This window comes from Mytilus californianus, unplaced genomic scaffold, assembly GCF_021869535.1.
Source record: "Mytilus californianus isolate M0D057914Y unplaced genomic scaffold, xbMytCali1.0.p SCAF_12, whole genome shotgun sequence".
Lineage (NCBI taxonomy): Eukaryota > Metazoa > Mollusca > Bivalvia > Mytilida > Mytilidae > Mytilus > Mytilus californianus.
Window position 1 is genome coordinate 33,645,079 of NW_026262604.1, and position 25,366 is coordinate 33,670,444.

General features: G+C 32.4%; 1 protein-coding gene across 1 annotated transcript; it reads right to left on the reverse strand.

The window, feature by feature from the left end:
* Positions 1-4,909: 4,909 nt before the first annotated feature.
* Positions 4,910-24,588, reverse strand: LOC127722406 (probable methyltransferase-like protein 25). Its single transcript, XM_052229279.1, has 11 exons — positions 24,513-24,588; positions 19,839-19,958; positions 18,814-18,879; positions 18,253-18,474; positions 16,595-16,700; positions 15,278-16,165; positions 13,454-13,571; positions 10,658-10,749; positions 7,618-7,731; positions 6,805-6,893; positions 4,910-5,080 (listed from the first exon to the last, which is right to left on the reverse strand). Exons 2-11 carry the CDS (start codon positions 19,950-19,952, stop codon positions 4,910-4,912), a joined length of 1,980 nt encoding a protein of 659 aa, XP_052085239.1. The 5' UTR covers positions 19,953-19,958; positions 24,513-24,588.
* Positions 24,589-25,366: the final 778 nt, after the last annotated feature.

Genomic DNA, 25,366 nt, shown 5'->3' on the forward strand with positions numbered 1-25,366 from the left:
GACCAACACAATTAATACAATTTTCAAAACCGTACCATAGAACAAATATTTAGATGCTATAAGGTTGAACTTATAAAAGAAAAAAAATTAACATTATGATAGAAATTAAATTTTTTTATGATTATTGTAAAATATTAATTACGTTTTTTGTGAGATGCAAGGATTTAAAATCCTTGTGAATTGAAACCACGCAAGTATTTTTTCATTCACGACCGTTTAAAATTTAGATATTTAGCTAACTTTGGGTACGCATCCCTGCTCATTGGTGCTCATACGTTACATATAATTTTCATAAATGTAATGACTGATCAAACCTGTGAGACATAATGCACGTATACATTACAATTTTAATTATATTCTAAAATTATTAGGAATAAATTCAGTCTCAGTTTTACCTTTACAATGAATATTCTCTTAGTCTGGTAGTATCTATGAATGAAATTAGATATTTGTTTACAGAAAAATCCTTTTGTTTGATTATCTTTCTGCTTTCCGACCACTGTGTTTCCGACCTTAGATAAATATGTTTAACAGAAATATCGTTTTCTTAATTTTCTTCATTCTTTCCGACATTTTCTCATGCTATGATTGAAATACTAAATATCAAATGATAAACGTTCAGAAATAATCAGTTTATTCTGGGTCATTGTATATCAATAAACTATTCCCAGGTTTATTAAATACAACACACACAACGCGTAGAAAGACCGTCTCAAAGCATGAATTATATAATTGCGTTATCATTATACTTGATATTTAATAAACATTCACATTATCAAAAACATATATGTTTTGTCAAAAGGCAAATAGGTTCTAACATATAAATGATTTTTAGAATGTAACCTAGTCTTTATAGTTTTACTTTCAAATCTACAAATGAACCGTTTGTCGGATTGTTGAAATATACAATGTCACGTTGTTGCCTATCCATAGAGGGACCGTATCAAAGACATAAATAACTACCTATATAAATGATGGAAAATTTTCGAGACGTTTCGAGAATCGTGATTCCGAGGATATCGAGTGGCCCATAGACACTTCCAAAACTCGTCAATATATAAGCGTGAACCCCTCAGGGGGTTCACGCAAATAAAATTTTACAAACTGTATTCAGGCAGATGAAAGATGTCATAAAATAAGCATATGAATAATTAAACAAAAGCTATTCTATGGGGATTTTTATCACGTGGGATTGTCAGTGAACGATTCTATATCAAAATTCATTAATAAACAGAAAAAAATGAATCTTTTCAAAACATAATTTCATACAATTGTAAAACTCTCATCAATTATCTGAATCGATTCGTTTATTGTCATTGCATATATTACCGTACGTATATTTCTCTTAGAAAGTGTATTACCCGATTCAAAATAAAAGTAGTCCTCGACAAGAAGAATAAATACCATATATTCAAACAGGCCTGTTAAACCACAATATTATTAAGAGTTTGAAATTACAACACAAAATAATGTGAATTCTTTTAAAAGAGAAAATGCTGATACAAAGGCATCTAGGAGAAAAGTTTTAATTCTTGTAATTTTTCCAATACATTGACGTAGTTTGTCTTCCATGCTGTGAGAAAGCCTTAGAATAAAAAAAAAATACCGCAAGTCTGATCCCTGACCAGTAACAAGAACAAACCAGAAATAGTAACAGGCATGTCCAATACTGATTTCAGTGTGCATTACACATGTTGTTGACGAACCAAATCAGGTATACTCTAACAAGGTTTAAATTAGAGCATCAACCCATTACAGGGCTTAAACTGATTAACATTGTACAAGGTATATTTATCTTGAGAGAGTTTCAACCTTATCCTACAATTTCAAACCCAGATACTGTAAATTCAGAATTTTGTGCATGTATTTATTCCTATAATTGCTGAAGAATTGATAACAAGAGGCTCTCAAGAGCCTGAATCGCTCACCTGTAGTTTTTTATTTAAATTTTTCATCAAAGTTTTTCTTTTGCTTTTAACTTTTTAATGTATAATTAATAAGTGTGGACACAAACCAGTGTGAATAGTATCCAGCATTCTGAGAGTATTGCATGGCAATTAGGAAAGGTGAGCTAAAAACAATAAACGAAAAGCAAATATGAAACACAGCAACAAATGACAACCACTAAAATTATTGGATTTTGAGTTGTGCAAGGAGGGATAAAATTTATGTACTGTATCCAAACCCTGTCTTTAACATGGGACTGTGGTGTTACAGCACAACATAAGAACAAACATTTTTTTTTTTAAATAGACTTCCTGAATGTATATTTATTCCACATTAGCTAGAGGTACAAAATTTATTGGTGATAGGTTTATATCTCACAAAACATGTATAACTTGGTGAATTTTTGTGCATGTCCTAATTCAGGATCATCTTGGTAGCTTTTATTAGTCTTGTATGTTTTTTTTTTATCTTGGTTCATATCTGTTTTGAAGTGTAGTGACGTCCATTTTTTTGTACTAGTATACATTAATGAATAAGGCGCTGATCAAGCCTGCTTCGGCGTGTTGGATTATGGATTGTGTTGAAGGCCCATTGGTGGCCTTCAGCTATTTTCTGTTTTATTTCAGGTTGTTGTCTCTTTGACACATTCCCAGTTGTACAAATTGTGTAAAATTGCCTTTAAAGGGCAACAACTCCTTAATTGGTCAGTTGACAATTTTGGATGTTTTGACTTATTTGTAGATCTTACTTTGCTGAAAATTTTTACTGTTTACAGTTTATCTTTATCTATGATGATATTCAAGATAACCAAAAACTGCAAAATTTCATTAAAATGATCAATTTAAGGGCAATTACCCAAAAATCGGTTGTCTGATTCGTCTGAAAATTTCAGGGCAGGTAGTTCTTGACCTAATGAACACTTTTACCCCCATGCCAGATTTGTTCTAAATGCTTTAGTTTTTGAGATATAAGCCAAAAATTGCATTTTACCCCTAATAAAACACACTTTAAACTAGATACCCTAAGGATCATTTAGCTTAAGTTTGGTTGAAATTGGATCAGTAGTTTCATCAGAGAAGATCTTTGAAATAGTTTACACCGGACGGACGACGGACGACGACAGACGCCAAGTAATGGCAAAAGCTCACATTTCCTTTTAGGAATGGTGAGCTAAAAACAGCAAAATTTCCCAATGATTATCAATTCAGGGGCAATAACCCAAAAATAAGTTGTCCGACTTGTCTGATACTTTCGTGACAGGTAGATCTTGACCTAATGAACACTTTAACACCGTCAGATTTGCTCTTAATGCTTTAGTTTTTGAGATATAAGCCAAAAACTGCATTTAACCCCTATGTTCTATTTCCAGCCACGGCAGCCATGTTTTTTTACGAAACTCTTAATAAAACACAAACTTTATACTAGATACCATAAGGATCATTCTATTTAAGTTTGGTTGAAATTGGTTCAGCAGTTTCAGAGAAGATTTTTTAAAGTTAACAAACTTGATGAACAAATTGTGTAAAATTGTCTATAAAGGCCAATAACTCCTTCAGGGGCCAATAAACAATTTTAGTCAGTTTGACTTATTTGAAGATCTTACTTTGCTGAACATTTTTGCTGATTACAGTTTATCTTTATCTATAATTATATTCAAGATAATAACTAAAAACTGCAAAATTTCCGTAAAATTATCAATTCAGGGGCAATAACCCAAAAAACAGTTGTCTGACTTGTCTGAAAATTTTACTGCAGGTAGATCTTGACCTAATGAACGCTTTTAGCCCAGTCAGATTTGCTCTAAATGCTATAGTTTTTTAAAATATAAGCCAAAAACTGCATTTTACCCTATGTTCTATTTTTAGCTATGGCGGCCATGTTTACGAAACTGTTAATAAAACACAAACATTATACTAGATACCCTAAGGATCATTCAGCATAAGTTTGGCTGCAATTGGTTCAGTAGTTTCAGAGAAGATGTTTGAAATTGTTTACACCTCACGGATGACGACGAACAACGACGGACGCCAACTGATGGAAAAAGCTCATATTTCCTTTTAGGAAAGGTGAGCTAAATATGGGATATAAATTATTGCTATTTCAAGAAATGCTGCATACAAATAATTCTTTCAAGATTTAAAATGACAGTTTTAAATTTTGCTAAACCTTTTTCAATGGCAATTTTAGCAATAATAACATGGCAAACATTTTGAATTTACAGTAATTACCTGAAAGTATGCATCTTTTTAAAAAAAAGCAGTTCTGAAGCAGGGGAAACTGGGCATTATCATATTTGTTTTTAAGTTATTATTTTGTACATAAATCAGGAATTTGCATGGTTTTCTCATTTGAATTGTTATACATTTGTCATTTCTGTGCCTTTTATAGCTTACTATGTGGAATGAGTTTAACTCATTGTTGAAAACTGTACCTTGAACTATGGTTGCGTACTTTGTGATTTGGTCACTGGTGGAGAGTTGTCTCATTGACAATCATACCACATTTTATTATTTCTATATAAACAGAAATACCAAATTCACACAATATAAGTTGTGATAATTGCAACATTATAGTATCATTGCCTAATTTACTGAAAGAGAGGTGAAGGATACCAAAGGGACATTCAAACTCATAAGTTGAAAATAAACCGACAAAAAGTCATAGCCAAAAAAGAAAAAAGACAGACAAACAACAGTACACAAAACAAAACGTAGGAAAACTGGGTGTGACCTCAGGTGCTCTGGAAGGGTAAGCAGATCCTGCTCCACATGTGGCACCAGTCGTGTTGTTCATGTTAGTACAAACCTAGTGATAAGTCTAATTCAGTAGGTTTATTAACTGACTGAAAAATTACTGCCAAAGTGTGTTGAAAGAGCCATGCCAGTAAAAAAAGCACTGGTTACAAATCAAAATATTACCTTCAGGTACTGACAAATATCCATTGAAAGAAAATAAAGCAATATCATTTTATACATTTATTATTTTTCACAGCTACGAGTGCCTGATTTCTAGGTGATATATTGTCATCAAATACTGATACAACAGACGTTCTATATGTGTGTTCTTCTAGCCAGGTTTGTCTGTCTAGATAAATTAAAGTTTCTAACACTGGTTGCATAAGGACTTGTAGTGCCTGAAAAAGAGATAAATAATAAAAATCTAAAATAAACCAGATACTCAAGTTTCATTAAACTTGTTGTAATATTTTTTGCTTTACAAAAATCTCACTTTTTAAATATTTTGCTTTGCAAATTTATTTTAGTAGAATACTATGAATCTGCATGCATGTCTAGACTACATTACATAACTTTATTTCTTCAATTCATTGTAATAATCTATACAAGGTATATTTTTGCCTTTTTCAATACCTCTTAGTCAGGACAATACTCATAACATATCATATTTTGATTTTGTTGTGAGTCTCACACTAAGCATGCTTTTAAACATCTTCCAGACCACCAGACGCAACCATAAAGTTGATTGAACATAATGTGCAAAATGAAGATTCATTGCCGAGTGAAATTGGTGGTAAACATTGAAAATCTTTCATCCAATCTGCTTGAAATTTGCAGTTATATTTCTTCTTTTTTACACGGCCGCTTGGAACAGACAAAGACCTCTATCTTGTTGGAGATGACTTAGCAGAAATGATTTTTGATTACTTATAAATCAAACATAAAAACTACTGACATTATTTTTCAAATTATCGCTGTTTCTTTGTTTATTTCTATAGACAGTAAAGAAAAATCCTGAGAAATACGAAGGCGGGTCATTCCAGGTTAATGCAGAAGATTCTATACTCCCATGCGGGAGAGGATTTGTAAACGGGAGATTTCCAGAATTTCGTCGTTTGCGCGGTAGACTCACGCTCAAAACGGGAGGGTTTGGCAGGTATGGGTCAAGGTCATATGAACGGCCAGTGAACAGGTACACCTTTTAATTATTCCATACACCAAATATATATGACCTTTTCGTTATTGTATCTGAGAAATAGACCAAACTACAAAAAATAAACCATGAAATTGAGGTCAAGGTTGATGAAACCTTCCAGTCTGACATGTACACCTTACCATCATTCAAAACACCAAATATAATTGACCTATTGCCTATAGTATCTAAGATACCGACTTGACCATGCAACTTTATAAACTTGATCGCTGACCCATGGAATGAGGTCCAGGTCAGGTGAATCCTACCTGACGGACATGTAGACACTGCAAGGAACACATATACCAAATATAGTTTTTCTATTACTCATAATAAGTGAGTATTTCACTTAGCAAAAAAGTGTAACTTTTTTTTCAAGCAGTCACTGATGAACCATGAATGTAAAGTCAAGGACAATGGACATATGACAGACGGAATCTTCATAACATAAGGTATCTACACACAAGATATGAAGCATCCAGGTCTTCTACCTTCTGACAATGTCTGAAATATAAAGCTTTTAACGAATAGTTTACACTGCCATTGCAGCCAGATTGTAATACTTTCATCGCAGGCAGGACAATAAAAATCATTCTAAACCTGACTGCATAAGTTTGGGAATCAAATTAAAGTCAAGAGACAATGGTGGCGATTGACTGGCAAGTTCCAGACAATTGGAATGCATGAAATTAAACGACAGCTAGTTCCCTTAAACAAGTGAAAATTTTGAACATGTTCCAATTGCACAATAAAATAGGTGTAGACAGAATTCAAAATGGCGGAGAAGAAAACTGAAAGGTAGAGATACAATAACCTTTAGCTTTCAATAAAATGAAAATTGCGATATGAGTTTACAACTATGCTATAATTTTTTGGGATTATACTGCTACCACCACTGAACTAATATAAATTTTTTTTTGCAAAACTCACCGTAAAAGGTTCTATATACATGAAATACTTTGTATACTGAGAGTATATCTTGTTCAGTTTTCCTGTCATTATTTCTTCATCAATTTCACCTGAAAAGCAAACATTGGAGTTTTTTGTTATTATATTTTCTAATAGAGCCTATCCCTTGGGTGCACTGCATTTTGTAAGGGTCACATTGCTCAATCATAAGTTTTCTGTGTTCTATTTTGTCTTTTTGTTTTAATTTTCTTTGGCCATGGTGTTTCTATTTTTATTGAATTTTTGTATTTTTTTTGTTTTTTGTACATAATAATCTATTGAACAAAAAATGCATGATCTCTATCTTTTTTAAATAATATGTAATATATATATATATATAAAATATGAAGATGTGGTTTGATTGCTAATGAGACAACTATACAACAGAGTCCACATGCAGTCGATTTAAGCAATTATAGGTTGGATAGTGAAAAAGTTTACTCCGATATAGATGGTTGTTTCAATACTTTTCATTTTAGTACATCTGAACTATTCCATTAAGTGGATGTGGTAGGGTAGCACAGGCAGAAATCCAACCCTCACCAGCATATTGCAAAATTGTTTAGGTGTAATTTTGCATATATCAACTTGACATACAATAATAAATGACCCCTGAACTATGTCAAAAAATTAAACGTCCCTTTCTATCCTCCCACATCCATATTAATGGAACAGCCCTTACTCAACTCAACTGAAGACCTCAACCAAAAAATGATGATTCAATGTGAATAAAGAGATGAAGAGGAAAGTTCAATAGGACAGCCACCCAACCATTACAAAATGCATTATCTTTACCTTCTGCACCATTCAATTTAGTTCTTTTAACAATGGCCTCTACAAAGGTGGTAAACGTTGCCATATCTCCTCTTCTGGTCAGTTTACGAAATAGTTTACTATGGTCACATGATTCTGAAAAATATTAAACTATGGTCACATGATTCTGAAAAATATTACACTATGGTCACATGACACTGAAAAATACTAACTATGGTCATATGATTCTGAAATTTATATAATTATGATCACATGATTTGGAAAAATTTTAAACTATGGTCACATGATTCTGATAAATATGATTCTGAGAAAATATATATAAATTAATTTCTTCATGAATTTCAATCATTTAAATGAACATGATGAACAACAATTTTTTTTCTTCAAATTTCATGGGATTTTCTTTTTGTACTTACTTTGCTTACTGGGGAAAAAAAGTGACCAAATTTTAAAAAGTTGGAGACTTATTTGAACAAATTTAACAGCTCTCAGTAAATTTAACAACTGAGCAGCACCTTAACTAAAAAGTTTTTGTTCAATATCAGAGTCTTTGTATAAGACATCTTCATGACTTTGGGCAAAATATGTTGTTGTATAAATAACCAATTTTAGTGGCATAGATTAAATATATAAAAATATGGCCTGGCAATAAAAAATGAGATACCTGTTCAAATCATTAATTTATTTGATAAAATTATGACATTCAATAGACAAAGTGCCAAATTTACTACATTTGTAAAACTAGAGATATGCTGTGTCATGTGTGTTAGTTCCTGATCTTTACAAAGCCTGAAACAAGTGATCAGCACTTTTATTTCTGTTCTTCATTTTTGAAAGTTCCAGTACAGTCTTGTTTTTAAGGTATTTGTAATTGCTGCTCAAACTCTTATAAAATTATATAATATAAATAGACCTAGTAGAAAATATACTTTTCTTGATATAAATACCTTCAAAAATGGGAATTAACTGGTTTTTATTTTTATTTTGACATAAATCATGTTGTTAATAGAAAAGAACAAAGATAAGACGAGGACAATCAACAAGAGTGCACACGCTGAAATGTCTCGCCTTCTTTACTAATCATTGATATTATGTTGATAGTCCTAAATATAAAGCTTTATTACAACTGTCACATAAACTTAACATTAACCAAGTAAACTAAACATTGACCAATGAACCATGAAAATGAGGTCAAGGTCAGATGAACCATGCTAGGCAGGCATGTACAGCTAACAATTCTTCCATACAACAAATATAGTTGACCTATTGCTTATAGTTTAAGAAAAACAGACGAAAACACAAAAAATTAACACTGAGCAATGAACCTTGAAAATGAGGTCAAGGTCAAATAAAACCTGCGTAACTGACATATAGATCATAAAATATTTCCATACACCAAATATAGTTGAACTATTGCATATAGTATTAGAAAAAAAGACCAAAACTCAAAAACTTAACTTTGACCACTGAACCATGAAAATGAGGTCAAGGTAAGATGACACCTGCCAGCTAGACATGTACACCTTACAATCATTCCATACACCAAATATAGCTGACCTATTGCATGCAGTATTAGAAAGACAGACCAAAACTCAAAAACTTAACTTTGACCACTGAACCATGAAAATGAGGTCAAGGTCAGATGACACCTGCCAGCTAGACATGTACACCTTACAATCATTCCATACACCAAATATAGTAGACCTATTGCATACAGTATAAGAAAAACAGACCAAAACACAAAAACTTAACTATAACCACTGAACCATGAAAATGAGGTCAAGGTCAGATGACACCTGCCAGTTGGACATGTACACCTTACAGTCCTTCGTAATTCCATACACCGAATATACTAGACCTATTGCTTATAGTATCTGAGATATGGACTTGACCACCAAAACTTAACCTTGTTCACTGATCCATGAAATGAGGTCGAGGTCAAGTGAAAACTGTCTGACGGGCATGAGGACCTTACAAGGTACGCACATACCAAATATAGTTATCCTATTACTTATAATAAGAGAGAATTTAACATTACAAAAAATCTGAACTTTTTTTTCAAGTAGTCACTGAACCATGAAAATGAGGTCAAGGACATTGGACATGTGACTGACGGAAACTTCGTAACATGAGTCATCCATATACAAAGTATGAAGCATCCAGGTCTTCCATCTTCTAAAATATAAAGCTTTTAAGAAGTTAGCTAACGCCGCCGCCGCCGCCGCCGCCGTAGCCGCCGCCGCCGCCGCCGGATCGCTATCCCTATGTCGAGCTTTCTGCGACAAAAGTCGCAGGCTCGACAAAAACCAAACAACACCAGGACCAAAAAAAAAAACCAAAAAGACAAAACACATTCTACGAACCACTACACAGCAACATTAACCCAGTTGTGATCTTGTGTGGTCTGGATGGATACGGAGATCCTGCTGCACCAGTGGCACTGGTCGTATTGCTCATAGCAACTAACAAATGATAAGGAATAACACCACTAATGCATAGCCCATTGCTTTCTATGTTAAATTCCCCAACTTCAACCATTCATAGCTATTATGTCTTAAGTTCGAATAAAGTGAAAGTCATTTCATGTTAAAACTATACCTTATCCTGACTTGTGCTGAAAAAATCAACATACCTTTAATTGTATACTAGAGTTCACTGGTTCCCAGAAGGTTGGTAGTACAAAAACAGGTACTTCTGATCTGAGCAACAAGGCAAATATGCCCTCCTATCTTAATTTCATATTTTTTTTTATTCAAGAGAAACTTTTAGAATGGTTCAACAGTAATCCCAAGTCCTCAAGCTTTCATTTGATACCAAAATTACCCAAATATTTTACTTATTGACAAAGTTACAGCTATGTGTAGGAACTATTTAGTTAGAATATGAATTACTTTCTTGTATGTTCTTTCTTATCGGGCCAAATTATTGGTTCTATACCATAAGTCGCATTTAGTGATGTCGTAATCGAGGAAAAGAGGAAAGGAGTTACAATTGAAACATATCCATATTCATATGTGGCACAGATTTTCCATAATAATCAACTAAAGGAGTATATACTAACCTTGTTTGATAAAGACTTCCAGTATTCCTCTGTAGGCTACATTCTTTATGTGGTATTCATGGTCTTCAGAAGTCTGGTTCCTCCATCTAGACCTAAATGATACAAGAGTGCACACGCTGAAATGTCTCGCCTTCTTTACTAACCATTGTTATTATGTTGATAGTTCTTAATGAAAGCTTTACTACAACTATTACATAAACTAAACATGATCCAAGAAAATGAGGTCAAGGTCATATAAACCAAACGAGAAATACATGTACACCTTACAATCATCCAATACACTAAATATAGTTGACCTATTGCTTATAGTTTCTAAGAAACAGACTTAACCAAGAAAACTAAACATTGACCAATGAATTGTGAAAATGAGGTCAAGGTCAGATGAACCATGCCAGGCAGACATGAACAGCTTACAATCCTTCCATACAACAAATATAGCTGACCTATTGCTTATAGTTTAAGAAAAACAGACTGAAACACATAAACTTAACACTGAGAAATGAACCGTGAAAATGAGGTCAAGGTCAAATAAAACCTGCCAGACTGACATGTACATCATAGAATATTTCCATACACCAAATATAGTTGACTTATTGCATATAGTATAAGAAAAAAGACCAAAACTCAAAAACATAACTTTTACCATTGAACCATGAAAATGAGGTCAAAGTCAGATGACACCTGCCAGTTGGACATGTATACCTTACAATCATTCCATACACCAAATATAGTAGACCTATTGCATAAAGTATAAGAAAAATGGACCAAAACACAAAAACTTAACTATAACCACTGAACCATGAAAATGAGTTCAAAGTCAGATGACACCTGCCAGTTGGACATGTACACCTTACAATCCTTCCATACACCAAATATACTAGACCTATTGCGTATAGTATCTGAGATATGGACTTGACCACCAAAACTTGACCTTGTTCACTGATCCATGAAATGAGGTTGAGGTCAAGTGAAAACTGTCTGACGGGCATGAGGACCTTAATAGGTATGCACATACCAAATATAGTTCTCCTATTACTCATAATAAGAGAGAAATTAACATTACAAAAAATCACAACTTTTTTTTCAAGTAGTCACTGAACCATGAAAATGAGGTCAAGGACAATGGACATGTAACAGACGGAAACTTCGTAACATAAGGCATCTATAAACAAAGTATGAAGCATCCCGGTCTTCCACCTTCTAAAATATAAAGCTTTTAAGAAGTTAGCTAACGCCGCCGCCGTAGCCGCCGCCACCGCCGGATCATTTTCCCTATGTCAAGCTTTCTGCGACAAAAGTCGCAGGCTCGACAAAAAACAGGGAAATAGTAGCCATTTTGAAAATTACAAATTGGATGATAAAAAATAGCAAGAGCTTGGAACTAAAAAATAACAAATATCTTCATCATTCAGCATATCCAAAACTTGAGTTATGCCAGGCCAGTTATGTTCAAATTTAGATATGAAGAAAAGGATATGCATGGTATATGTCAATGAGACATCATTGCAATGAAAAAATAATATCATCAATGACTGGATTTGAAAATATAATTGTTTCCGAACCTGTTGACCCATTTTATATTTTGGCACTTACCAACAATGTTGTCAGGTTGTATAAAGAACATTCAGATATGTTAGAAAATGTTTCACACATCTATTAATGAGCAACATGATGTGTGCCATTAGTATTAAAGCAGAGTCTGCCTATCCTTAGGAAGCACCTTAGATTACCCCCCGTTTTAGTAGGGTTTATGTTTAGTACTTAATGTTTAGTTTTCTTTGTTTCTATGTTTTCTGTGTTGTATTTTCTTTGTCTTTCATTTTTTTGCCATGTTGTTGTCAGTTTTATTTTCAATTTCTAAGTTTTAAATGATTCCTTGGTATCCTCAGACTCTTTTCTAATAAGTTTTACTCAGATTATTATAGAAGCAATTTAATAAATAAATATGATTGTTGTTGAAACTAAACAAATGACAATGAGAATCTCTAAAAGTAAAGTTATTTTCAGCTGGATAATTTTCATTTCAACAGCTTTCACATTTTCAATAGCTTCTTTAATAATCAGACTGAACTGCCTAACTAAAGATAAATTGCTTTAAAAGCAAACGTTGTAAGCCTGATTCTACTTTTACCATCATAATTCCAATGCATACATAGACAACAAACAGGTGTAACCTCAGATAGTAAAACTGTCCTTGTTTCCTAATTTTTTGTTTATTGTTACATCACATATTTCCATTCACATTGTTTATTTGTTTGTTAGTGTTGAAGGCAACTTTTAGTGACCTTTTCTATATAAGTTTTTTGTTGGTGGAGGACCTTGTTTAGACTTTGTATGACCTTGACTTTTATACATATTTCATGTGTACTTTATGGCTCTATGTTGACCTCTATGTGTATTTTTTGTCTTGATTCTGTTGATTGGTAGCTGTTAATAAACTTATCATACATGTATATATTAGGATTAACATTTTGTACACCAGAAGTGCATTTTGATAAAAAAAAGTTTCAGCAGTGATGCTCAAATCAAAAAGGTTAAAAAGGCCAAATAAAGTATGAAGTTGAAGAGCATTCAGGACCCAAAACTCCAAAAGGTTTGGCCAATTACAGCTATGGTAATCTATAAAACAATTCCAAGTTTTATAAACAGTTAATTAATAATTATGACCATATCAATGATAATCCATGTCAACACAAGTGCTGACTACTTGGCTGGTTAAAGCCCTGAGAAAGAAACCTCCACAAGGAGTGGCATCCCCCAGTGGTTGTAAATAAACTCATAATAGATGTATCATACCTTGTTTCTTGAGCTGCCAGTCTCATAGCATAAGAATTAAGACTCCAGGTCTGCTTATTTTCCAAGACTGTCTTCAGTGTAGTGCTCAAAGGGAAATTATCAAATCTTCTCTGTGTTTCTATAATAACATTTACAAAGAGAAAACAATCAAACTCATAGCCATATATACACCTTGCTGAAAGAAGTAAATACTTTGAAGACAACCTAGACAAATTCAGGATGAAGAGCAGCAATAAAAGTGGTGTTCCTTCCAAATATGATTAATTGGTTGTCAATCCCAATATAAATTGAAGGATCACTTTCTAAATTGACCAGATTAACAATATATGACATACTTGGTCAGAAAAAAAGATGACCTAACATTAAAAGTGTTATCACTGTTGCTCATACCAAATAAATATCAATATAAACTGAAAAATCTAACCAGAAAGATTCTAAAAAAGGCAAACTGCATGATGCTACTGTTCATTATTACCAATGGGGGAATAATGTAAACTGTAAATATAAAAATAAGAAGATGTGGTATGATTGCCAATGAGACAACTTTCATTCAGAGACCAAACAGCATAGAAATAAGTCTATTTCAGGTAAAATTGGTCTATTTTCATGATTACTAGGGCTAACCCTTTTCCACTATTTTTTCTTATCCCTGATTCTTATCAAATATGTGACATGTATGTGAAGGAAATTTAGGGGATTTTATCTAGAATGCAAAATTATCATATTAAACACCTCGCAAAAATTTCTCACTTCACAGCAAAGAATGAAAAACTGAAAATAAAAAAAAATTCTATTTCTCTTCATTCATGTCATTCGTCTCAATTGGAATTGAAAATCTGGTAACCATGATGACAGAAACTTAAATATTATTGCGAACCCAATGAAAGTTTTCCACAGTGCCATCTCTATCTTGACCAGGTATTTAAACTTTTGCAAGTTCACCTGTCCTATTGAATAGATACAATAGCTATTGTTCTCTGTGTAGTTTATTCTCTGGGACCTTTAAATTTCTTCTAAGAGAAATCTATCATTCATTGATTAATTTACCTGAGTAAAAAGAAAATCTTATATATAGACAAAAATACTGTTTTATACTCATTAATTGCATGTGATGATGTAGTTATTCAATATTAATAATATATTTTCATTCAGTTTAATATAAACATTGATTCAATCATAAAAATTTGATTTCTGACAAAACTTTCAACATTGTTCCTTTTAAAAAAAAATTTGCTTGACATGAATAAGAACTTGAAAATAATGATGTTTCAAATTAAGATCTTCTTAAATGTATTCTATAACTAAACAAAAAAAAATCAAATTTCAATAGGAACATTGATAAAACTTTTGTTAGAAATCAACTTTTTATGATTGAATCAATGTTTATATTAAACTGAATGAAAATATATTATTAGTATTGAATAAATACACCAGCACAGGCAATTAATGAGTATAAAAAAAGTATTTTTGTCTATATATAAGAATTTTTTTTTACACAGGTAATTTAATCAATGAATGATAGATTTCTCTTAGAAGAAATTTAAAGGTCCCAGTGAATAAACTACACAGAGAAAAATAGCTATTGTATTCATTCAATAGGACAGGTGAACTTGCAAAAGTTTAAATACCTGGTCAAGATAGAGATGGCACTGTGGAAAACTTTCATTGGGTTTGCAATAAAACTTAAGCTTCTCAAGGGAGAATTTGAAAAAAATAAATACTATAACAATATCAATACACTGCTAAACATTTACCTACGAAATATTTACCACTTACGTTCATGTTAAAATATCAAAATTGTAGAATACTGTTAAAGGTACATACCATTAAACTTCATTCTATGGTAACAACAGCTGACACAACACAGTCCTTTTATATCATCTAATGAACTGAAGAACTTCATCATGGTCGGAGTCAGATCTCCACAACAATGGAGACCTATCATCAAAATTCTTGGAAAATCTTGGTAGGGTGGAGAGTTATCACATGTCAGTTTGTCATCACACAGTGCACAATTTTCGTAAGATGTATTTTTGACATTCGTGTGGTCATGTTTTTCATCACTCAGTGCACATTTTTCACCAGTATCACACGTCTTTTTGACATTCGTGCGATCATGGTTTTCATCACTGAGAGCGCATTTATCACAAATATTAGATGTCTTTTCATCATTTGTTAGATTATCCTTACTTCCTTTATTTAATCTATGGTTATAACAACTGCTTATTTCTTCCATACAGCTATTATCATGACAACAACTATCACAGATTGATGGTTTCTGATCATTATTTGAACTTATGCTATGGCTAGATATTGAAATGGCATCTGAGTTGTTGCTTTGGCATGAATGGCAGCCATCTACAGAATCACATACAATTTCAGAATGATTATTGCCATGGCAACCACAATCATTGTCTGCACTAGATGGTTTAACACTGTCAGGTAAATCGTCTTTAAAATAACTTGACGAAGATTTGCCGAGATATTCACTCTTTAGTTGTCCTATATCATTACTTAGATTGTCATGTGATTTAAGAGAGCTGTCCATTGACTTAAAATGTCCACTGTTATCAGCAGAGGTTATATCCCTTGCTTGTGATTTCCTGTTGCAGTGGATAATTCCTTGGTCAGAAAGTTTTTTTATGATGTATTTGAAATTGTCCATGCTCTCTGTTGAGGTATCCAACTCACAAGTGACATTTATAACTCCATCTAAAATATAACTAAATTTTATAAATTTTAAATCAAATAAATTTTGAATTGATGGCTTAAAACTTTCTTAGAAATTGCAGAAAAATTTAACAACAAATCAAAATAATCCTTAGAAATCATAGGTACTTCTGTGGTGAATAGTAAAAATAGTTGGCATATATTACAAAGCTCTGATGCCTTGCAGGGCTTTGGCTATACTCTCTTATCCATTTAGGTTTATAAGTGCTTCCTTTTTTCAGTAAGTTCTGAATTTTCAAATATTTTTGCCTACAGTTTCACCGAAGAGACATGTATTGTCAATAGTGCATCTGGTGCAGAAAAATTGGTACTGTTAATGTTATTGTATACTACTAAGTACACACACTTTTTCACTAGAAAGTATTGGATAGTTGCCTATTGCAAGTAATGCAAGCACAAAATCATACATACCTACTGAAGAGACCCTTTTATCAGCACCAGTCGTGTGAGATTGTTTACCTTCAATACCAACAACTGTGTGACCATAGGTTTTATTTAATGTCTGTCCCAGGTAGCCCTAAAACAATAAACTGCTTCGCTGAGCGCAGCTAGATACGCCCGCAGAGGTCCCAAACCCTGAACAGTTGGGGCAGAAATGGACACAATATTCAAGCTTGATTCAGGTCTGAATTTGGATTGTAATTAAATATTTGACATATTATAGGTTTCTGAATAAATGTATTCAAAGAACTTAAATTGGTTATATGAATTGAATTTATATTCAATTAAAGATTTCTTGCTGTTGTGCAACACTTAGTAAATCTGTTGTCAAGACTATAAACAAATAAAGTTCAATTAATTCTCTATGCCATATTAGAAATTTATGAAAATAAAAAGGGAGCTTACATCAATAGATATTAACAATTCACCAAAGTTTCATAAGAATTGGTGACAGCATTTTTGAGTTATTGTCCGAAAACTGGAAAATCACCCCTTTTCTTAATGAATAAAACCCCATAACTCAGAAATGTAAAATGTAAAATATATAAAATTCTAAAGGGAGTTTACATCAATACATACAAACAATTCACCAAAGTTTCATAAGAATTGCTGAAAGCATTTTTGAGTTTTTGTCCGAAAACTGAAAAATGCCCCCTTTTTTTATGGATAAAACCCTGTAACTCGGAAACGTAAAATCTAAAATTTATAAAAAACAAAAGGGAGCTCACGTCAATAGATATAAACAATTCACCAAAGTTTTATGCAAATTGGTTAAAGCATTCTTGAGTTAATATCCGACATGTTGACGACGGACAGACGGACGGACAGACGGACGGACGGACGGACAGACGGACAACGGTATACCATAATACGTCCCGTAAACGGGCGTATAAAAACAAAAATGTAATCATTTACTAATCAATAATGATTTTTTTATAAAATCTGGGAGAGAAGATACATATATTGTTTGTTTTTAATTATATATACATTAAAAACATCAGTTTTATTGCTGTTGATCATGATGGCAGTTGACAGAAGCTATTCAACGATTATCACAAGTGATCCCAGATAGAAGCGACAAGCATGACCAAAGTTGTTCTTTTTGTTAATATGTACAATGTAATGTACCATGTTTTTAAATTTTACATTAAATAATATATAAATTAATTCAAATATATTTTTTGTGTAAACCATTCTTTATTGACCCCTGTTTAAGTTACTTAATTGCATAAAGTATGGTAAAATATCAAACAAGAGTGTACACACGGATATGTCAATAGCAATGATTCTATACCAAATACAGTTGTTTTTCACTCGAAATATCTTTAAAAAATCATGATACTACAAGTTAAAATGTATCTTGGTCTTTTACTTATGCATTGTATCACAATAAGTGCAAGTGAGACAAAAATACAAAATTAAATAGTTCTGGAATAAATCTCTCTGTAGAAAATTTTCTTCAGAAAGGAGATCTCAAACTTTTTTGAATAGATGACACATACAGCACAATAATGTAAAAAAAAAAATACTATGACAAGCTTCGGGAGTAATAAACAAGCTGACAGTCTTCATGTAAGTATGATAACTCCAAACAAATTAATATTTTATATGATATGTATATATCCTACCAATCCTGAGCCTACATCAACAATGATATCACTTCCTGTGTCCTTGACAAGGTCATGTACAAGTGCTGCCATCTTAGAAACTTCATGTTGTTTCTTTGGATTCATTCCCCTCCTAATATTAGGTTCTATTTCCACTGCTGTCCCCAAACTTTTACAAATTCTGATTGATGAAAAAGAAATTGATTTCTGTAGGAACTCTCTGAAACTCTCAGGCCATGTATCCTGTATCAAAATGGAAAGTACAACTGTCAATCAATTTATGGTGAAGGGATATTTTTGTGGTTTTCACCAAAATAAAATTGGTTTTTGGAGTATCAAGTTTTGTGTCAATCTTGATTTCAATTTTTGCCTAAAGGAATAACAATTGATCAAAATATGCAACAACACTTCAATTCAATCATGTCTAATCAATATACCCAGTACACAAAAGTTTCATTTTTTTTTCTGCTTGTTAGAAGTTTATTATGTTGCTTCATACATCCCAAAATAAAGTTTAGATTACTAAAAAGTTTGATACATTAGTCACAGATCTTAATGAACTTATAATTCATTGTTACTTGCCATCATAAATCCAAAAGGCAGTTGGTTCAGATGTTCATTAGATAACAACAGCAAGCATTCAGTCCACTGAAAAAAGAGTTAATAATGTACATAAATTCTTACATCAATCCTAAAACCTTATCAAGAAACCATGGTAAACTGTTGACAAAACATGCTACATATTTGTTTAGGGACCAGCTGAAGGACGCCTCCGAGTGCGGTAGTTTCTCGCTGCATTGAAGACCCATTGGTGGCCTTCAGCTGTTGTCTGCTCTATGGTCGGGTTGTTGTCTCTTTGACACATTCCCCATTTCCATTCTCAATTTTATGTCTCAGACGTGTATAACTAAGATACTGTGGATTCATTTATTTTTGAGGGTATATATTCATGGATTGAGAAAAATTGTATTTTCGTGGATATTTCATTTTGTGGTTCTGCCTACAATCCTATAGAAAAAAAATTCTTGGTGGAACATTTAAATTCACGGTTTATCTATACCCCAGAAATCCATGAAAATTGGTAAACCTTGGATAATAATGAATCCACAGTATACCAATACAGCTCATGTGGATCATACCATTTCCACATGTTGATAGTGAGAGTGTGCAAAACTTTTATATGTCCTTTGTGCCCACATTTTAGAGTCAACATGCTGTTTCTTTTTTTACTTTACTTATAAGAATTTATCATACAATACCTTACAAAATAAGAAAAGCTATTCTTCTTTCTCTATCATCCTGAACATGCATGAAATATTTGCCACTGGATGATAGGCAAACAAATATCAATCAATCTTTTTGATATATAATTTTGTTCTCTTATTTAGCATGTTTTAAAATTAGTGATTTTTTTTTCAAATAGTTTGTCTTTTTGGCCAAATGTTGTGTGAACATTGTCTTCACTTCAATACTAATTATTTTAATAACCCCTTTGGCCATGTGGCTATCTTCCAAATTATTCAAGTGTTCTGTCATAAATTAACTATTTACCCCTCCCAAATAATATCTGTTTTGACAATTTATTTATTTCTAAAAAAATGACTTACCTCCCCTGGAATATTTTCCCAAACCTCGTCAATAAAAAAGTCTGTCAGTTTGAAATTATATATCCAATCAAATTCATGCAAAAAATCTACCATCTGTTTCAACTGTTGTTCCATCTTGTACTGTTTGAAGACAGAAAATAAATATTACTATTATAACAACTATTCATAAATCAAAGTAAAATAAATCTCAGGGACTTTTAAAGCTGTCTATACAGTCAACCTATTATTAACACAATGATTAATAAAAACAACTTCTTATACCAATACTTAATATGTAAAAAAGCTCTTCTGCAAAGTTTTCCACTACATGCCACAATAGACGTATTTACACTTGTATGCAAATTTGTCCGCCATTACGTAAAATCACACAGGTTCCCGTAAACTTTGACATCATAATTCAAAACATTTGACGTCACAATTAAAAAGTGATTGTTGCCTGACGTCAAAAGGTGATTCCGAGTAGATCTAAGGTCATTCGGAGGCAAAATCTAGCTAAATACCAAAAGTGTAAATACGTTTATACAATATTTACTGTCCTACAAGGGGCTGCCCCAATATTTCCAATACCCCATTAGTCCGAAATCTCAATACCCCATACTCAATTTGTCTGACACTCCAAATAGTCAAACACCCCATTTATATAAGTCACACATTGGAATATTTAAAAAAAAATATTTTCATATGCATAGAAAAATCCAAATAAAAGGTTTGTTTAATATTAAGTGGAAGACCTTGTCTTTAGTGAGAAGAGGCGATGCAAGTTATCAAGATAGGTCAGTGTATTAATAAATGCTGGCCTAAAATCGAAAGAATGATGTGTAACACATAAGAGAAGTTATCTCAAGAATAAATACACCATACCTTAAAAAATACAGAAGAGCACACACCTCTTTAGAGTTTGAATGGTAAAAAAATGGTTTTTGAATGGTTAAATGGTTTTTGAATGGTTATTTCTTCATGTTCTTAGCCTATAATTTTACCTGTAAATTGAAAAATATAAACAGCCAATGGTATAACTCTATAGGGTTATTAGAGAAAAATAAAATACATTTATTATTGTGGACTAAAAAATCCTAAAACTGTGATAACATACATGACATATGTAAGTTACATGTTTCAAAGGGGCAATATACATCCTTTGTTTTGTTAAAATGTATACAAGTTCTATTGATATTATTATTGTCTTTACGTATACTTAACTATAGACAGATATAACAGTTCATAGTTTGCCAATCATGCATAGTACACCTATGTTATTACAGAAAAAAATATGCCTGTAATAACTAAAGGGTGTTATTACAGCTTCTCTACATCACTTCAAAGCCTTTGCATGCTCAGACATATATCATGCTTAATCTTAATGCATTTTAATTTATTGTAAGAAATAATGATCAGAGCATGTAATGAGTAATTCTCAAGTGTCTCATATAATACTTGTTATTATAGCTCAGTTTATCCCTTAAAAGCCTTGTCTCATTGATTTACCATTGTTGATAAAAATGTATTAATTTAACTGGAAAATTAGTTATCAAGGCTATGTATTAAGTTACTGAGCAAAGTTTCAAGAATTCCCAAGTGCCCACTAAAAATTAAAATATTTATGATTTATTTAACAAATAACAAACATATGGTACTACAGATTAAGAAAATTTAAGGAATAAAGAGTAGACAACTCATGAAAGTATCTGTAATAACACATGTATGATATTTTCTCTAATAATCCTATAGAGTTATACCCTTGACTGATAAATGTAATGGAATTTCAATGGTTTGAAAACGCTTATCACGCATATGTAGCAATAGATGTAATAAATGAATAGTCAATCCTCAAAAACATTGTCCTGCCATATGTATTTAAAAACAACGATAAACAAGAAAATATATCATTGAACATATATACAATATTTGTTCATTGTAGGATTAGGAAAATATTAAATTCATTTGTAGGAGCTTCATCATCAGAGAAAAGCATGGCTCGCCGAGGATTTTTTCTGTTTCATAGCGAGTACAAATACATTTTATATTTTCCTACATGTACGAGTATAAATTGTTTTTAGCCTGCTAATGTTTAAGGATACTTATGAAGTGAGAAACAGAATAGAAATGAAACAAAACGAAATATAACGAAATATAACGAAACGAAACGAAATATACCGAAACATAAAGAAATGGAAAATGAAGGAAATCAAAGCAAAATAATATATTTTTAGCCCAATAGCACTTAAGAATCCGACCCTTCAGGTTTATGCTCTTGATAGTTATCATTGTTACAACCACATTAAAACAGTATATTTTTAGACACTCAAGTCTGTTTGATCGGTATTATCTAAATTCTTGTCGATGTTTTTAAACGACATAAATCAATGGTGATTCAAAACAAATTAAGAAACAAATATGTATCCCATATTTGCATTCGTTAAATATGATATGATAAATCGTTTTCAACAACAAAAATTCTTGCACAAAACAGGGTAAAACATTCATATCTCATTATAATGTTCTCATCCTGAACATTCATTTAACTTGCCACTGGACATTAAAGACCATTCATATACATTTACCCCCAAACCCCTAAAATGCTCTAAAAGAAATCAAATTTTTTATTTGCATATATATATTGACCTGGGCTACTGAAATATTGTATATTTTTTCCATTAAGATATCAGATATCAGCTAGTTTGCTACTGAAATGGAAATGACTCAACATCAAAATGTTTTTAAGTTCCGTTTCTTAAACTACAAGCACAGTCGAAATAAAAATGTACATGTATAATGGTACTTACATTTCCTTTTCCTTCTCATTGGGCTAAATTTGAAATAATGTTTGAATAAAAAATGTCCCTTTTACATATACCCTGCCGAAGCCCGTGCAACATCTGGTGCTGAATACATTTTGGAAAACTTCAAAGACGTTTAAACTTTTTCTCACGCTCACAACTTACCCATATAAAGAGATCCGACAGGATCAAAGACAAAGCCCTTTAAAAGTATTCTTGAAACATCAAATTTTTATATTGTACGTTAAAAGTACTGCATGTCCACACGGGGTTGTAGAAAAGTATGCAGTCTTTTAATAAACAATAAATTAATTTACAATCATTATTTAAGAGATCATAGGGGTATTTCCTTTCATCTTAAATATACTGTTTTAACATGGTTGTAACAATGATAACTATCAAGAGCACCACACAAATCATGTACCAAGGATTTGTATAGTAAGAAGGATTGGAATCTCATGGACTTTTGCATAGACTGTATTATAATGTTTTATATACACATCCTTGCATAAAAATAAAGGGTTGGATCCTTAAGTGCTATTGGGCTAAAAATATATTATTTCGCTTTGATTTCGTTGTATTTCGTTTCGTTATTTTTCTTTTCATTTCATTTCTATTCCGTTTCTCACTTTATAAGTAGCCAATGTTTAAACATATTTTTTTTTACTTCCCACTCATTGAATTTGCTTTTGAATGGAATTAAAATGATTTAAACACAGACTGCAATGAGAACCACAAATTGAACTGTGACATAAACTGTAATTCTAATATAACCTGTCGCTAACAACATAATCAGCATGATCAGGATACACTAGTCCAAATAATTATGACGTCTTGAAAGAATTTTCTAATTTTTTTCTGAGACGCCTTCCTATATCACAGAATAAAATTAAAATAGCCTTTCAAGACCAGTCAGAGACTATAAACGTATACACTGCACGTTTCTATAGCTTCATATAATCTAATCTATGCCCCTTTATTTGTATAGTAGAAAGGCTGATTGCAGTATAAAATATCATAAACTGTTTATATGTGTATTTTTGTACAATGTTTATTTACTAAATTTCGATTTGTTAGTGTTTGATTTGTACGTTTAAGTAAATTTCATTCAAAGTCGGCATATATCATGTATATATAATACATACATAATCAGATTGAGATAATATGTATGTATGTTTGTACTCCGTTATCCTAAGAACCCCTCAAGAGCTGCGAGGGTACAGTGGAATGCGTGTACACTCCTTACAAGTACAATCCCCACCTCAATACAAAGGGAGTGATAGGACACCGGGAAGTCTGTTATTATGGTGGAGGAAGCCGAAGTACTCAGAGAGAACCACCAGGACACTCGGCAGGAACAAACAAACCTGAGAGATATCAGAAGATTGATCTCCAGGTCAAAGTAGGGGGCAACTTTGACCAACCGAGGCCACCAAAGTACCAATTCTAGTTTAAACTCCGATCTGGGTACCAGATTGATTTTGATTTTTGGTGTTTTAACGCCACTTTTAAGCACTGCTTTTGGGCTACTTCGTGGCGGCCAGTTTTTGTTGGTGGAGGAAGCCAGAGTGCCCGGAGAAAACCACGACCTTCGATAGGAAAATCTGGGTACCAGAGAAGTGTATGGGAGGGTGAAATCACCTTTGTGATGTACTGAAATTTCCAGCGCCCCGAGTCAGAATCAAACTCTGGACCTTCAGCACTGTACATAGCCATCGATCTTAATCACTAGACCACGAACCCACATAATTAGTAAATTACAGAGAAAACATGAGATCTGGTGATGATCTCTTTCACCGACGAAAGAAAGAGATTATAAAAATGAAATGTGTGACAATATATCGTTTTCAGAATCTTGTGCCTTGACCTTTAAATTTGTTAATTTGTGCTTTCTTACACTGAATTATTGGAAGGTGCTGAATAAGTTTGTTTAAGTTGACATTCCAAAACCATAACGTTGCAAACGATGTCCGGAACCGGTTTCGTATATTACAATTTGACAGAGTTGTCTCCTCATTTGTTTTCCTTGGAATTTCCAAAAGTTCAAATTTAAGAATGAAAATTATACACAGATATAAGAGAAATCGGTATAATACGTTTATAGTCTGTAAGTTTTATTACTAAAGTTCACGTGGAAGGGGTCATTTATACAAAAACTTGGCTCCTTTGACGCTGAAAGTTAAAACTTTGAAAAAGGGGGAGGGTTGATTAACTATTTGTGAATACATAAACCAAATTATGGATGAAGCGATTTTTATACGTAGCTTTTTTTATAGGAGATGACAGGGTTATTGTGACATCACAGATTAAATTCATAAGAAAAATTTTTGTAATCTGTACAGACCAATCAAAATTGTGTTTTATGAAAGAGTTACACGTACTGTCCTGTATTCAATCAGCATAAATACTGTCATTGAGGTTGAATAATCAGTTCTATGTGTGAGGTATTAACATTGGCATTGTTTTTTCGCATAGGAAATGTATAAGAATATGCATGAATTTGAAATTAAGAGTTTTTGTCTTGCCCATATGCAGTATGCCAGACATTAATTTAGCATGAAAAGGATACTTTTTTATGAAACAATTTATAATATGTTAAAGTACTTGAAACATCTAGAAAAAAATTGTGATACATTGTTATCTGCATCAATGCAGGAATCCTTAGAGTTACATGAGCAGGACAAATTATCATGGCTAGGAAACATCCACTCAAATTTTGATTTTTTTACATCTGGCATTTGATAAAGATAT